Source organism: Paralichthys olivaceus, chromosome 4 (assembly GCF_024713975.1).
Source record: "Paralichthys olivaceus isolate ysfri-2021 chromosome 4, ASM2471397v2, whole genome shotgun sequence".
Lineage (NCBI taxonomy): Eukaryota > Metazoa > Chordata > Actinopteri > Pleuronectiformes > Paralichthyidae > Paralichthys > Paralichthys olivaceus.
Genome location: NC_091096.1, coordinates 14,219,334 through 14,234,982, shown reverse-complemented (window position 1 = coordinate 14,234,982; position 15,649 = coordinate 14,219,334). Strand labels below are relative to the sequence as shown.

Genomic DNA, 15,649 nt, shown 5'->3' with positions numbered 1-15,649 from the left:
AAATGCAGCTGAATTCGGACTTGATGACCCGTGGAGACGCTGAGCACCACCAGAAATGACAGTGATGTCAGGAGACCTCTCAGGCAGACGCAGAAGGTTTTGCCCCTTGACACTCAGTTTGAGATGTCAAAACACATCTCTCTACGAGTGGTAAATATTCAGCAGGAATTACGCCGCGCACTATAAAGACAAGATAAGGTGTTTTCAGGATAAGATATAGAGCATAAGATCTTCGAAAACACACACACACACACACACTCCATGACTTCAGAATCTTCTTAACCATATTGATTACTTACCTCACCATAACCCTTAACCTATCGTTAACTTAGACCCAAACTTCACCTTAATGTACACCTGTACACCTAACCTTCACGTAACCTTGATGCAAACCTAAATTTAACCTAAACCTAACCATAACATGTCTTCACCTTGAAATTTGAGGATTTGCATTACTTTTTTTTGTCCCCATAAGATCCCCACAGCATGAGTAGTCCATTTAATTTCTAGATTGGAATATCACACATACATTTAATCCCTTCTAGTGAGGCTAAACTGAGGAACTACAGATAAAGCAGGGAAGATGACAAACAAATTCAAATGAATACGGGAGCAAGCACAGATGCAAGCAGATGAAATGTGTGTGCGGCAGAAGAAAGAGCAAAAGCAACAAAGAAGGGAGGGGGGTGACAAAAGAGAGAAAAGGGTTATGAGGGAGGAGAGTTCAGTAATTGCTGGATCGGGTGAGAGAAACAGAGTGAAGAGGGGGAGGAGAGGGGAAGGCCCTGGTGCAGTGTTTTCTGTCCTGTCACATGTGGAGCCCCCTGAGAGCCGTGGGAGCGCTGAGCTGCATCACGACCTCTTCTCTGATTTCATGCTTTCATGCTCTTTGCTCTCCGCGGTGCAAACGGTCTCAGCATCGCCCAAAACACCCGTCATGTTTTATTCATAATGATGATACTATCATACAACTGTTCACCTGGTGGGCACTACATCGACGCTGTAGTAGCTCTTTGAAAATGTTCCCCTCCCCTCCCCTCTCTCTCTCTCTGTTTCTGTCAATCTCTACTTATTTCATCTCCATCTCCCTCTCACCTCTCCTCAGCTTTTTGTTGCCTCCCTTTACCTCCCTTTCTCCCTCTCTCTCGCAGCGTGTGCCCTCTCCTATCGTTTTTCCAATTTCTTGGCTCACTTCTCATTTTCCCTTCCTCCACTGTGCGCCCCTCTCATTTATTTTGCCTTAGTTTCCTCTGTGCTCCACTGGCATCAGATCCTTTACACTGAGCAGCGTGTAATCACATTTGTACTACATGGTGTCAGTTTGATCGGATTCATGCCTCTGTCTTCTGCCACCTCCGCAGAAAAAGAGATTGAAGCTTTTTGTCATATTTAAGTCACAACAGTGGGGGCAGGAATTCAATGAAATCTATATGGAAGTAACTTATTGTGGGGCTTTGAGAGCAGGGTTTAAAATGACTCACTCAGCACCAGTAATGATCCAACCTTCATTACATTAAAGACTGTGAATAATTCACATAAAATACAGCGATGCCATGAAGCTCTGATAAGAGCCCGCTGTTAGACATGGTTTACTTGTGGCTGATATTGCTGGTGGCAGCAGGTTTGGTCCATATGCTTAAATGCATCACACACACACACACACACAGACACACACACCCTTCCTCTCCCACACTAGCTGCACTACTCTAGTAGCGTAATCTCCGCAGTGACGTTGCGAGCTTACTGCAGTTTAGCCATGCTCAGCTGCCCCTGGACCACCCTGTCCCGCAAAGCCTGCCAGCTGGCTCACTCAGACCGAGGGGGAAAGACAGAGGGGAACCATCGGAAAAAGAAGGGAGAAGAAATGTATAGAGATGGAAAATGCAGCCAAAGAAAGAAAACAGAGATCAGAAGACAGTATGGGAAGAGGAGGAAAAGAAGAAGATAGTAAGAAGTGGAGATAGGAAAGGAAGGAGCAACAGTAGAGAAGGAGAGGTGGCTGTTAAATGAAAACAAGAAGCCAAGTTAAGAGAGGGATGTGAGGGGTGTCTCAGCAGGGGAGAGACAGACTAAGAGAACAAATAAGTAATGATAGGGGTGATGCGCTCCCTTTGTCTGCTGTATCTGAGATGATAGCTGTGCCTCTCCCGCACATTGTTGGTGCACTGAATACCACCAATCTTCCACCTCTCTGCTCCAGTCCACCCACTCCTCTCTCGCCATTACTCCACTCTCACTTGGCTCTCCTCCTCCTCTCCGCTTATCACTGCAAGTACTGCGTCTCGCCACGTTTGTTTACCCTCCTGTGTCCTTCCCCACATCGTCCACTCGCATCTAAAGGGTTTACGGTAATTCGCCTCCTGCCCAAACTCTTCATCCTCATGTCTCATTAAAGATTCCCCACAAGATCTGGATATGGCTGGGACCAAATTGAATTCAGTAATCTAATCAGCATTTTACTCATCCATCCTGTTGGGGCCTTTGCGTTTTTCATACTGCATTATTCCATTACGCCCAGCCGTGCAGCTTGCCTCTGTCACTGCCTGTTATATGGTTAATGGAGCTGCACAACTATGGTGGGAGAGCAGCTCAGGTGGAACTAAATAAACACTAAATAGCTTTTTAATCCAAATGTTTTCATATTTGTTTTCATTATTTCATATGTTCAGTGGTCAACTGTGTTTCTAAATGTTTGATTTATTTGAAAATTACCTGTTTCAGGGAGCGATATTTGTCTCTGTCCAAACAACAAAATGTTTGAGAGCAAGCACACAGTTTGAGCACAAACTGAGCCAATCTGAGCACAAGCATGGGATTTTTAATTAAAGCAGACCAAAATCTAAATGTGAAATCAACAAATACTGCTCTCAAGTTGAAAGACCATGCTCTTGAATAAGGATAGGAAAAAAAACATATCATTGAAGTCCAAAGCTTAAATCTTTCTCAAGCACCTGTTCATACACAGACAGCCATTAGACAAAATGTTCTGCATTAATAGCCAAGAAATGTCTAAGTCTTATATAATCTATATAGTTAGAAGATATTTATGAAACCAGAGTACAACAGAACTGTAACCTGGACGAATGTCACCTCATCTCCTCTGAAACATCTCAGCTCAAAGACATGATCCTTCACCGACAAACTGAACATACGATAAGCTGCCAAAACTGTGCCTGTGCCCCTCGAAGACTTTTCTTTATATCCACAACCACAACTCCAGTAAGAGGAAATCTTATTGTGAGGCTGTCACTAATAAAATAATAGCCCAATTGTCCTGCTCAGTTAAATAAAGCTTCAACAAATGATAAATGTGAGCATCCTCATCAAAATCATTCACAGACGTCAAGGGGATAAGATATTACCATGGCACCTGCAAAACATCAGCTCACCACTTTGCTGTTGTGTTATTAGTCTGGAAAAGTCCAAATGGATACCAGCAAGGTCATAGTAATCATGTGGACCATGCTCAGACATGCACACACACACACACACACACACACACACACACACACACACACACACACACATACACACACAACACCAATCATGTTCACCTCAACAGGGAGGAGCCTCTGGGCAATCAGTGGGAGAAAGGAGAGGAGAATGGGGGAGGATGGGAGAAGAAAAGAGGCACATGGAATATAGGGTGAGAGGGAGGGACAGGGGGTGAGGAGCGGAGTCACGAACAAGGAGAAGCAGAGCGTAGAGCATGAATGCCTCCAGGACGTTGCTTGGCTATAAAGAGGAAGAGGAGAGTTAACATGGATAGTTGGAAAGCGACAGAAAAGTGAGGATGCACAACATCTTGAGAGGATTAATCTCTGACTCCACACAGACACGTCGAACTATTTTATCAGATATACTCCCAATCTGCAATAAGCAGTGATTATAAGTAAGTTATGATCATCAGTTATAAGTAAAATCAGATCATGATCATGACAGTATTTAATCTACACAGTCACCCTCTGAAATCCATGTTTTTCAAACTTCCTCTCAGTACCTCCACCCTCAAACTGGCCCCGTCATATCAATTTTGCTTCGGATGTCGCGGCGCAGTTGATGTATTGTCATGTCAGACTGTGGCAGTGAGTATGGAAGGTACCGCGTTCCTGATTTAATGTCCTCGCCACTCGGACACAGACACAGTGAGTCAGCCCCTGCGCACACAGCTCTGTGGTGATGGATTACACACCTGCAGCCATGAGGCCTGCTGGGACTCCTGCTCAACACAAAGAGCTCACAGGGAATACTAGCTACCTTCTTAATCCTGGCACGGAGACCAGTGGACCGAAACACCTCACACACGTGGAGAACAACTATAGGATAAAGTGAGACACCTAAAGCACAAACACGTGATATGTTTTCAGTCAACCAACGAGCCACTGAAAGTAGTATGACCCTCCCTTTCTTCCAAGTAGCAGGCAAACTAAAATCATTTATTTCATATCTAACATGTTAAAACTGGAAAAATAGAAAATGTTGTATTCTTGCATTATGAAATGTAGTTTCTGAATTATGAAACATGTCAGTATAGTTGATAGACTGACTATAAGGATGACAGCATGACTGCTGCTCTAAAGTGAAGCCAAAATGTCTTGATAAACCCTGCCTCCCCAATGTTAGTGGTAGAGATGCAGCCCAAACCAAAAAACTCACGGATAGTTCATCATTTGTTATCACACTGATGTATGTAGTGTTTGTGTTTTTGGTTTGGTTTTAATTACTTATTTGATGCTATTAAAATGGTGTGAAACGTCATATCTGACAGCTGAGACAGATTAATTAATTGCTTCCCTGTATTCAGGCAGTTTTGGCCTTTGGATTTCTGGATAGTGGGAGGAAGTGGAGACTTGTGTTCCATACACTCTATGATCTAGGCTTGTATACTATTCACAGTGTAGGACAAATTGCACATTTATATTCAAGAGTGCCCTGACCACCAGAAAAAAGGTGTGCTGTCTTTGTAAGTGCTATCACTGCTTAGTTATCTACCATGCCGAAGATAACATCTTCTGATAAAGTGGTTTCTTTCGGATTGTGAAAATGAAGCGACACTTTTAATCGCTTGCAGATCACTTGACTCTGAAAGGGATCATCCATCCATTCAATCTGTCTGTACCATAAAGTTGATGAACTTGCTGAAAAAAACGATTTTAAGGTCAAAATCTGTGCAGCAGGGGCCAAGATGTCCGACCGAACATGAGCACTAAAAACACTAAAACTTTTACATTTTTGCATTACCAGCCTAGTAAATTTTCAAATTCTACATCACCACTTTGAAACTTTCTGTTTTAAATTCGAAGTCCCCACCACTCACATACATAAGCATCCTTACCTAGCCATCCGGAGCTGGAGTCGGGTACACACATGTCTGTCTCTGCACTGGGCAGCACGAAGCCCACCACAAACACCTCCACGCCGTCTGACATGAGTGCCAGCCCGAGTACCAGGAACAGCTGCCACTGGAACCTCCCGTGGCCACACTCCTGGATGATGAGCTCGTACTGTTGGGCCAGCTCCTCCTCATCAGCCTGTCTCTCCTGCTCCAGCTCCTTACGGTCCCTTGTGGCATCTGAAACCGGCTGCCCCAGCGCCACCTGGCCGTCCTTATGCTTCCTGTCTCCTGCTGAGGGGATCCCCTGGTATTCGCCCTCGTAGATCTCGTCCTCATCGTCGTGGCCCTCTGTGGCATCGCTGGAGCCCTCCTCATTGTCATGGTAGCCCTCTCCATCCTGCCGCGGCGGGTTCTTGTAGAAATCCTCATCTTCATCCTCCTCGTCTTGGAATCGGCTGTAGTTGCGGTGGGACGAGTACTCATCTGTTGCACGGTCCACCGCCTTGCCTACTTTCTTCGTAGCGTGCCGCTTGGCCTCCTTGACCATGTCTTTGGCCCCCTTAACCAGAGAAGTTCTGTTATTGTAAGTGTCTTCCATTTTGGCTCCGCAGGAAGGTTTTCACAGGGCCTCGATGGATACTCAGGAGAAGAAGAAAAGGGGGAGAGGGGCAAGAGAGGTGAATGTACGCTGAAGGGAGGATTGGAGGAATGGTGAGATCGGTGGGTCTGAAGATGCAGCAGGGAAGGAAACTCTTGAGTCTGCAGTCACCACAGGAGATAACCCACAATGGCTGTGGCAATCATTGGCCTGGCTGAAAAAGATGGGGGGAAGGGGAAGAGACAGTAAAAAAAAGAGGGGGAGACCAGAGAAAAGGGAGATGAGAGAGTTAGATGTTCAGTCATGTCTCCTTTACTATATTTGTAATTATCTTAAACTTACGGGTGACATCTTACAGACAGCACATACACTCTTTAATCATTCACCTGCCATTCTGCATAGGCCTTTTTAATCATTCGGATTGATGTCAGGAAAAAAGGCTTTGGCTGTAAAGCGTTCAATTTTTATTCAAAATGAACATTCAATTTCCAGAGACACTCCTTGATCTTTATTTCATGAGTTAGACGCAGTTTTGAAAGAGATGAGCATTTTTCCACGTATACGCTGAATCTGCTGACTCATGATCAGCTCCGAGGAACAGAAGCTAATAAACAAGGCTCTCCTCAAAATCAATTTGCCCCCAATAAAGAGCTGGTTTATTATAATGGGACTGACGATCCAACCGGAACGGCACTGTCATATTCAATCCTTGCAAAGAGAGGAGGGAAGGAGAAATGGTCAAGTGTAGCTACGTAGATAAATACACACACACACACACACACACACACACACACACACACACACACACACACACACACACACACAGAGAACAGTTATGACCACCGGCACCATGCTTAGACACATGGGAACTGCACAAATGTCTGACAGTTTGAACAATGCACATACCACACACACAGTTCTGCCCATCTCCACTCTACTCATAAGTATCTCTATCTTATCCAAATGTTTCATGTAATGTGAGAAATTGAGGATTTTGTCACTTGAATTCACACTCATGTTGTATTTGTTTAACAATGGTCTCTGTGCTGTCACAGATAATACAGAGAATAAACCGACCAGAGTGAGGCCTGTGGAGGCAGCGTGATGAACTGTAGATCACAGTTTGAACACTCACATGATTCACACTGTTAGACATGGGGTCTCCCTCCCATATGCCCTAGCCATGTCCCATGGGAAGTGCTGTCCATGCATGTACATGCACGTGTCACACACGTGCATAGCGTGTTCTCTCCGGGGGTTTTCAGTTTACGTGTTAAAAACATGCACTTGGATGGGGAAGCCCTTTCCCATCTGGCAAGGCCAGGACTGATGAGAGGGAGACCCCTGGCCTAACAGTGTGAATGATGTAACATGATTTCCTGTGTGTTCAAACTGTGATCTACAGTTCATCATCACGCTGCCTCCGCAGGCCTCGCTCTGCCCTGTTTATTCTCTGCATTATCTGTGACAGCACAGGGACACAACCAGTGTTAAACAAATGCAACATGACTGTGAGTTCAGTTTGGTTAAATGTGAAATTTTTCAATTTCATATAAAACATTTGGATAAGATAGAGATACTTAGACGTAGAGAGGAGATGGTCCCAACTGTTTCGTGTGTGAGCGTGTGCGTGTGGTCAGAGCTGTCCGGCGTGTGTGCGATTCCCGTGTGTCTGAGGAGCTGCTCACCACAGCCTTTTATAATGAACACTGAAGCCTTGTCAGGAGGACACAAATCACAGGGCCAGCTCCAGCTCCCATAATGCCATTTTACTGGGCAAAATGACACTGCTGATTCAAGGTGACTCCACTAATCTCTTTTGGCTCATTGAATGACTTCTGTAGTTATGAGTGCACTCCTTTATACACAGGCCCATCATTTTTTAATGCTGTCAGTGACACCGGTGGCGCCACAGACATCCTCCTTTGAGGATGATTCATAGCAACAGCTTTTTAGCAATTTATTTGTGCAAAATCAATGTTGAGGGACAAAGTAAACTAAATGGTCTAACACCCTGCTAGGGGCATGTCAGAGTTCAGTGTCACTGATTGAATGCAATTCATTATTTTGGGATCAGTTTTTCTTGGGTATCACACAAGTTTGCTTTTTTTAATTTACGGTGAGCACATGTGACATTTTTTTTACATTTTCACAATTTCCAGAGGGAATAATTCATGGATCTCGATGAAAAAAATAGGAATATTTGGGTACCTGATATTTATGTGTGTGAAATTTGGGGCCATTCTAGTTTTACACCACTGCATTCAAATGTATCCTGCATCTTCTTGCTTCACTTCCATCTTGCCTCTGTTGGTACCTGTACATTTTTACATTCATAGATTTCAAAATCTCTACTCTGCATTTGAAGACCAATCTATCTATCAAGTTGTTTTCACACAAGCTCTCTACCAAGTCCTGGTCATTTTTTATCATACCTTCACATTCTTAACATTTTGTTCACCTCTCATTTCTTCCCATCAAGACAACTAAACACACTAAACTTGGTTATTGATAACAATAGAACAAGTTAATGAGAAGAATAAAGTAGCAGTATCTACACTGAACCCAGGGCATGCTCTATAATTGGAGTTAATATGGTGCGTGTAGCATTGCGATATGAACCATGTGACCATGGCTGAAAATAGGCATTGCTCTGGCAATACCCTCTGTCTGCATGATGGATGGTGCTCCTGCTTTCCTTCAACCTCTTTAAAATACTGGGGGAAAAAAACACTAGGTCAGGCCACTTGGCCCTAAACGTCCTCATGCATGAAGATACAGACGGATGAGGAGATTAGAGACACGGTCTGATTTGGTGTTAAAAAGAATCCAACTCAGGGAAAGAAATACGGAAAAGTAAAAAAATGTATGTTAACTCTGTCCATTTTAACTCAGTTATTATAATAGTAATGAACAGCTTCAGTCAGAAGAACCTAAAACCTAACAAAGCATATATCGGTAAAATTAGAGTTTCCTACAAGCAGTGCTCTTTGTCAAAAGATTGATTACAACAAACACACTGGTATGAGCAGGTTGTTAGAATAAGCAGTAAAAAATCAATTCTGCTCTAGAATTTCAGGTTGTTTGACCCACAACTGCTTGAAGAGACAAATACTTTTCATGAGACCTTGAAGGAAAATCAATAGTGCCTATATGTTGGCTAAATGCACTCCTCTGGTCGAGAAAAGAACAAAAACATAATTATGCAAAACCATTTCCATACACTGCAACTTCATGTGATAATAGATGTGTGCTGCTTTGCAGAAATTCTCTAGCTTTCTGGCTTATTTCTAAATACTATGTGCATTATGCATTGAACCAATAAGAGTTTGGCCTGTATAAGGTTCACTAATGCTTTCCATCTCAGTCAGGCTTGACTTGTCACTGTCCTGTCCTTTCAAAGACACGCGCAAGTACACCGGCTCGACGGCCAGTTTGTTCTATTAGCATCAGAGAGGAGCAGGTCCAATCTCTAAGTGGGCAGAGCCGCATGTAATCCCATCAGAACGGAGAGCCCATGACCTCATCTGGGAGGCAGGAGCCCAGTCAGCCTGGGACGTCCTCCGTTAAGAGATTTCATCAAACACAGAGGCCATTACTGACTTGGAGGAGGGTGCGAGGGGAGGTGGGGGGTATTATTACCAAGATACTAATGCGGTTAATAAAATGGTTGTCCAATGATCAGGGGAAAGAATTAAACGTTTGACGAGAATCAGGTCTCTCCTCGACATGGTTCCACCACAGAAGATAGACTTCAGAGGCACAGCTGATTGTAAGCCATGCTGTTACATCTTAAAGATGCATCAATAAGTATCTGTGCATACATAATGAAGCTGGAGTAGGTTGGCATCTGCTTTTCCTCAAGTGCTAGCATTGATAATGTTAGCATTGACTCCAATCACTTCTGTACCATGGTTTGCTGAGGAGAAAGGTTTCTCCCTCTGTTCATCTTTATATTGTGAATTCTTAGATTAAAACAAAAAAGGATACAGAAAGCATGTCATCACAACTGTGAATCTGCATTAGACAGAAATAATTAAAAGATTTGTCTTCGATTGAAAAAGACCTCTCTGCTGACACAATACAGTGCTTCTACATGGGAGATATAAAACATAACATGCCTATTTTAAGAACGGAAATCTGTCTTTATAAGTCATCATAGCAGATGCAAGGATGACAAGGGAATTATTTAATGTTATTTAAATTGTTGGGTTTAATTGCCCCTAAAATACCAGCACTCAACACTTTGCTCTGACACCTTTCCTCCTTTCAACTGCGAGACACTGGGATTGAAAATGTTATGCTGCATAACTAACAAAATGGTCAGGTCAGATCAGGAGCTGCTTGAGAAGGAGATGGGGTTGGATGCAGAGGATCACAGTGAGATTTCTGTTTACCATGGAAGAAAAAAGATTCTACATCAACTTGAAAATTGGCCCACTTGAATTATTTCTGCAACCTGCAATCCCTTTTTTTTTTTTCGTCATCTAATGCTTTCCCATTGATGGGCACCTTTACTGTTAACCCAGCAGGACCACACTACAGCAGCCTCCGCGTTGCAGACAAAGCACTTTGCCACAGATTTCCAGTTCACCGGCTGTGGGCCTGTCAATCGCTCACTGTCTCTCGAGGTGCAATTCACGGATGAGTCAGTTGCCTGCTCCCAGCATCCTCTCCTCTCTTTGGCCGTAGTGCAGAGTGCTTTAACTGCCCCAGGGCAGGTGGCTGCATGGGTTGCACCATATATACAACATGCACATTCTGCAACCAGCAAACCAAAACTCGTGTATTTAACTATACCTCCAGAAAAACATGGGTAAATCATGAGCTCCAGTCAGATTTCATAAACCAAACTAACATCTCAAGCTTGCAAAATACTGTTCAAGTAGAGAAAATACAAGTAATACTTATTTATGCAGCATAGAGCCAATATTTAACAACAGAATGTATAGTATAAACTGAATTTAAAGGTTTCCGTGTCTCCCTGAAATAATGCAGGAGTTGCTGAAACTAATTATATTCAGTTATATCAGTTCTTATGCTTGTAGCTTATTTCCAGCTAATGATGCCAGTTTGTCTCTACTTTTACAGGGAGCATATTGCACCCACAGAAAAAAAAAAAACACATCCCCAGAAACAACTTTTAACAAATGATACACAAACTTATGAATAAATAATGAGCAATCCCTGCGTGTGCCCATGCAGCCTCCATGGTAGTGGGAGATCTCACTGGAAAAAAAAGATGCAAGTAACTTCACAATATCACTCACAAGAAGCTGATTACACAGGAGTGAAACAGCAAACACTGGTCAGCGTGTTTTCAGAGGAGAAAAGTCTGCACTTACCGTCATTTATGGCGAGAGGAGTGGGGTGATTTGATGGAAACCCATTGCACCAGACTCCGAAAAACAAATTTGTGTGCTTCCTTCCTCTCTTTTCTTTACATGTGCAGAATAGGATCAGATGTGTTGTCTTATTGCAATTGCAGCACGACAATGATTTTTTTTTTCTCCCCCGGTGCAGTCCTCTCGCTGCAGCACTTCAGGAAAAAAAGAGGAGGGAGAGAGAGAGAGAGGGAGAGAGAGAGTGGTGCTGGTAGGAGGGAGGGAGGCGGGGGGAGAGCAGGGTAATCAATAATTGTATTTCATTGAGTGATGCGGGTAATTCCGGTTCGGTGACTGAATGACGTGGAGCTGCAACGCGCGGATGCGAGAACCAGAGAGGAGAGTTCCGATCTGAGCAGACTACACACTTCATCCATTCACTGGTTCGTGAACGATGACTGTTTATCTCAGCGCAGGACAATAGTGTCAGCGTGAGGAAGAGGAGACACCTTAGGGAAAAGGAAGCTTCATTAAGTTTTTCACTTGTGCATGTGTACAAGAAGACAATACAGGACACGTGGAAAATATTAATATCCATATAAAATATCAGAAGTATTAGGAGCAAATAAAAATAATGGTTTACATTGGTTTGATGTTAGTCGGTCACATGACATGGAGGCTAATAAAGTATATATATATCATTTTAAACATTTTTAAAACATCAGAGGAACTTAAATCCAATAAGGAGTTTTCTCTCTAGGGTAATTTCTTTCTATGAACCATTACAATTTTGGTGCAGATCATCAGGGGATGGATCCAGGGTGAATTCTCAGAGATTAAGTCCTGGATGTTGATGAAAAAATCATGCATGTGTAAGGGATTGATGTTCATGGGTGTATATGCGATTTAGTGCAGCTTTATTGAATTTAGGTACCTTTGGGTCTTGGCAGAGGTATGTGCCTCTAGTTTCTAGGCTTGAGGTTGAAGTTAAACTTTTTCTTCACAGCTGAATGACCACGTTGGTAACCTGCTCACCCGCTGCCATACATTGAGGGCCATGCAGGACCCCTGTTGCTTGATGACACGTCCCAGAATAGAGCAGATATAAATGTAACTTTGGATCAATGAGTTCTCAGAGGAGCTCTCCCTCTGTCATCAGATGAAAATACAGTGTGATAAAAAAGACAATACAATGAAAGAAGGGTTCTGCAGTTGAGCATTTGTACTGCAGCATCCCTGAATTAGCTCATATAAAACCTCATTCAGAATTCATATAACCACATTCATTATTCTCATTTTACACAACAGTGCCAGTAAAACTGCTTGGGGCTAATGTTTATGTTCACAAAAAAAAAATTTCATAGCATGTTTTTTTTATTTACACGCTTAACTTGACGACTGTGCAGTAACTAAATCCCTTGATTCTCGAATGCAATTAGGTGCAACAAAACACTTTCAGTCCTCTTGTGCCTGAAAATGATGACCACAGAGGGAGTAATACTATCGATGAACACCACAGAAAGGATTATACAATTCTGTTACAATAATTGCATAACCTAACGCAGGCTCTTAGCGATAAGTAGGCTCTTTAGATAAAGTGTGAGACAGTGGCTGCCTGTGTGCCTGCTATGTCAGATCCTAACGCCTCTGAAACCGGCGAGTGGTTCCTGTAGAAAGGGAGGGAGGGAGAAAAAGAGGAGATGACGGACTGATGCAAGCACAGGGACATTCAGCCTTTCAGTATTCACGTCATTAAAGCCTGCAAACTGTACCAGTGCCACCAGTGAGACTCCACTGCAGAAATGACTGTGAGCCAGCTCTTTGATGTTACACACCACATCCATCTGATTTCTTATTCTCACTTTCTGGAAAAACTAAATCTCTATCGCTGCAAGTTAAAACGGCCTACATGTAGGAAATACAGTCAACAGTGCAGCCTGGTTGTGCATTTACTCACTGAGTTGAACGCATCCGACACTGGTTGTGCATCACATTCACCACAAAGGTTGGTGAATATGGATTGTAAATGATGCACAACATGTGTACAAAGACATACACATACACACACAGCAGGACAGTGTGCAAGGACACACAAACACACACATGAACAAAAAAAGCAACTATCTTTTTCCTCTGAATTTGATGATTGACAGAAGCAGTGACCTGAGGCCTGGGACTCTCTCTGCCTTTGATTCAGAGTTGGGAGACAAACCCCCCCTCAAGCCACAGGACTCCATTTACTAGTGCTGGAGAGCTGAGGAGCACTTAGCTTAATGTACGGGACAGTACACCCCCCCTCTCTCTCACACACACACACACACACACACACACACACACACACACACACAAACACGCATTCTTGTACTTCTATCTTAGTAAGGACAAGAATTGGCATAATACATTCCCTAGCCCCTAGCCCTCAACTTAACCATCAAAACGAAATGCCAGCCCTTACCCTACCCTGTTCCTAACCTAAACCTAAACCTAACCCTGACCCTAACCCTTAAACCAAGTCTTATCCATTGAACAGTCCATTGAAAAAGGGCGGTCAAGACCGGTCAAAATGTCCCCACTTTCCCAAAATCTCCTCACTATGAGGTCAATGCTTAAAATGTCTCTCTCTCTCTCTCTCACACACACACACACACTTCACTGCGCATGCCTCCTCTCTCGTAAGCTTTATACTCTTCTCTTTGTTACATCAACATACACACAAGTAAGGACTGTTCTGTCTTTTTATTACAGTGAAAATACAATGATTTTTTTATCTGGAGCTTGCACATTGCATACTGACATGTTCCGAATATAACTGTCAGGGTAATGAATTCCCATATACAGCTCACAGCAAATGTAGCCTTATATTGGTTGTAGGTGCTGTAATAAGAAGGTGACAGTGTTTGAATATCATATATATATGGCTTTGCAGTTCATACCTATCAAATCATAGCTCCCATCTTGAACATACGAATTAAATATGTTGATACACTATATAAATAAAAATGCATAACATTCTTACAGTAAATTAATATATACAAACGGTATAAAGAAAGAATTTTAGTATTGTTAAAGAAATGGCATTTTTAGCTCAAGGCAACTGAACAGCTCCTTTATGGTGTTTTATTTTGTAAGTGGATTTCTGTATCTGAACCAAATATATACAATATATACTGATATATACAGTGACTTGTAATACAGTGCATCAGTTATAAATTCCTGTTTTTAATATTTCCCTAGGGTCTAGAATGTAGTGGCTGAAGTGTGAGCTTCCTTAAAGAAATAAACAGAGATGTGGAGGTAGACTAGAATTAAAGTCTGCTGCTTTATCTTCATCCAGATTATAACAAACCGACGAGGACACTGATGCTAATTGTTTGTGGCTTTTGGAGATAGAAGCTCCGGCTGATCAGTGGTCTCAATCTTTCCTCACAGCCTCCACATGTGGATGTGCGCCATAATAAAGACAGAAATTATGAAGCTGTGTAGTCTCTCACCTGGTGTTTGATACTGTGTGTTTGCTGCTGAATTCGGTGCAGAGGCATTCTGAGAGCAAAACAAAAGGACACTGGTGTCGCTGATGGAGAGATGTGATGGATTAGAGAGGCCCAAGGGGGAAGTCCTGCTCCATCAAAATGTAATGAAAACTAATTTGAAAAAAACTCAGAATAACTCTGCTACCAGTTCTGGCAACATTGTGTTCAATGGGAGGTCATCATTGTCCCATATGAGAGAAAAATGGGTTGATAACATTACGATTGATGAGAACACATTAGTTGCTGTCTTCGGGAGTTATGGTTGTCTGTAAATACGAATGAAAATCGATCAAAGCAAAAACAATTTCCCTTCAAGTTTGCAATCTGCAGTTTTACAAAAGGAATGCAAAAGAGGAAATGACACGAATATAAAACAACTATAACATTTTTTGTAAAATCTGTCAAATTAAAAAAAGGTGTACTGTAGGAATAAGTTCCTTTACAAAGTCAACTTGTACAAGCACAGAGCGTTATTTCCTAATTTCTGCTCTGTCTGGCATTGCAAGGTCTTGAATAGTTTAACGTACCTGAGCTAAAATACCAGGGGGAAGAACGTCAAATGGATTGTGATTATTGTCCTGGAACAGATTGAACAGGCTATGAGAGAAGAATGTGAGCTGAATCCCATTTCAACCCACAAGCCCAGGTGCATTTCCTCTGCTGAAAGGAAGGGGAATTTACAAAAGGGGATCTGAAGAAAGGTTTGAGGCGGCAACACAGGCTTTAATCTAACCACTATCAACAGTGGCTTATTACCTTTGTCTGGCACTAAGGGAAAACACACAGAATAGGTACGGAATGGACTTCTGTCTATATCATCTATATCTTAAACTCGATAAGCTATTTAATTTATTTTATTCTC

At 42.6% G+C, this 15,649-nt stretch overlaps 1 protein-coding gene across 2 annotated transcripts in view; it reads right to left on the bottom strand.

The window, feature by feature from the left end:
* sv2ca (synaptic vesicle glycoprotein 2Ca) overlaps positions 1-11,629 on the bottom strand; it is a 29,038-nt gene extending 17,409 nt beyond the window's left edge. Inside the window, exons 1-2 of one of the 2 annotated variants that reach the window (XM_020101039.2) lie at positions 11,279-11,629; positions 5,336-6,147 (exon numbers count right to left, since the gene is read on the bottom strand). In XM_020101039.2, the coding sequence (XP_019956598.1) occupies positions 5,336-5,933 (598 nt within the window). In that variant the 5' untranslated portion in view covers positions 5,934-6,147; positions 11,279-11,629. The remainder of the gene's footprint in view (positions 1-5,335; positions 6,148-11,278) is intronic. The other variant, XM_020101040.2, reaches the window with a different exon arrangement.
* Positions 11,630-15,649: the final 4,020 nt, after the last annotated feature.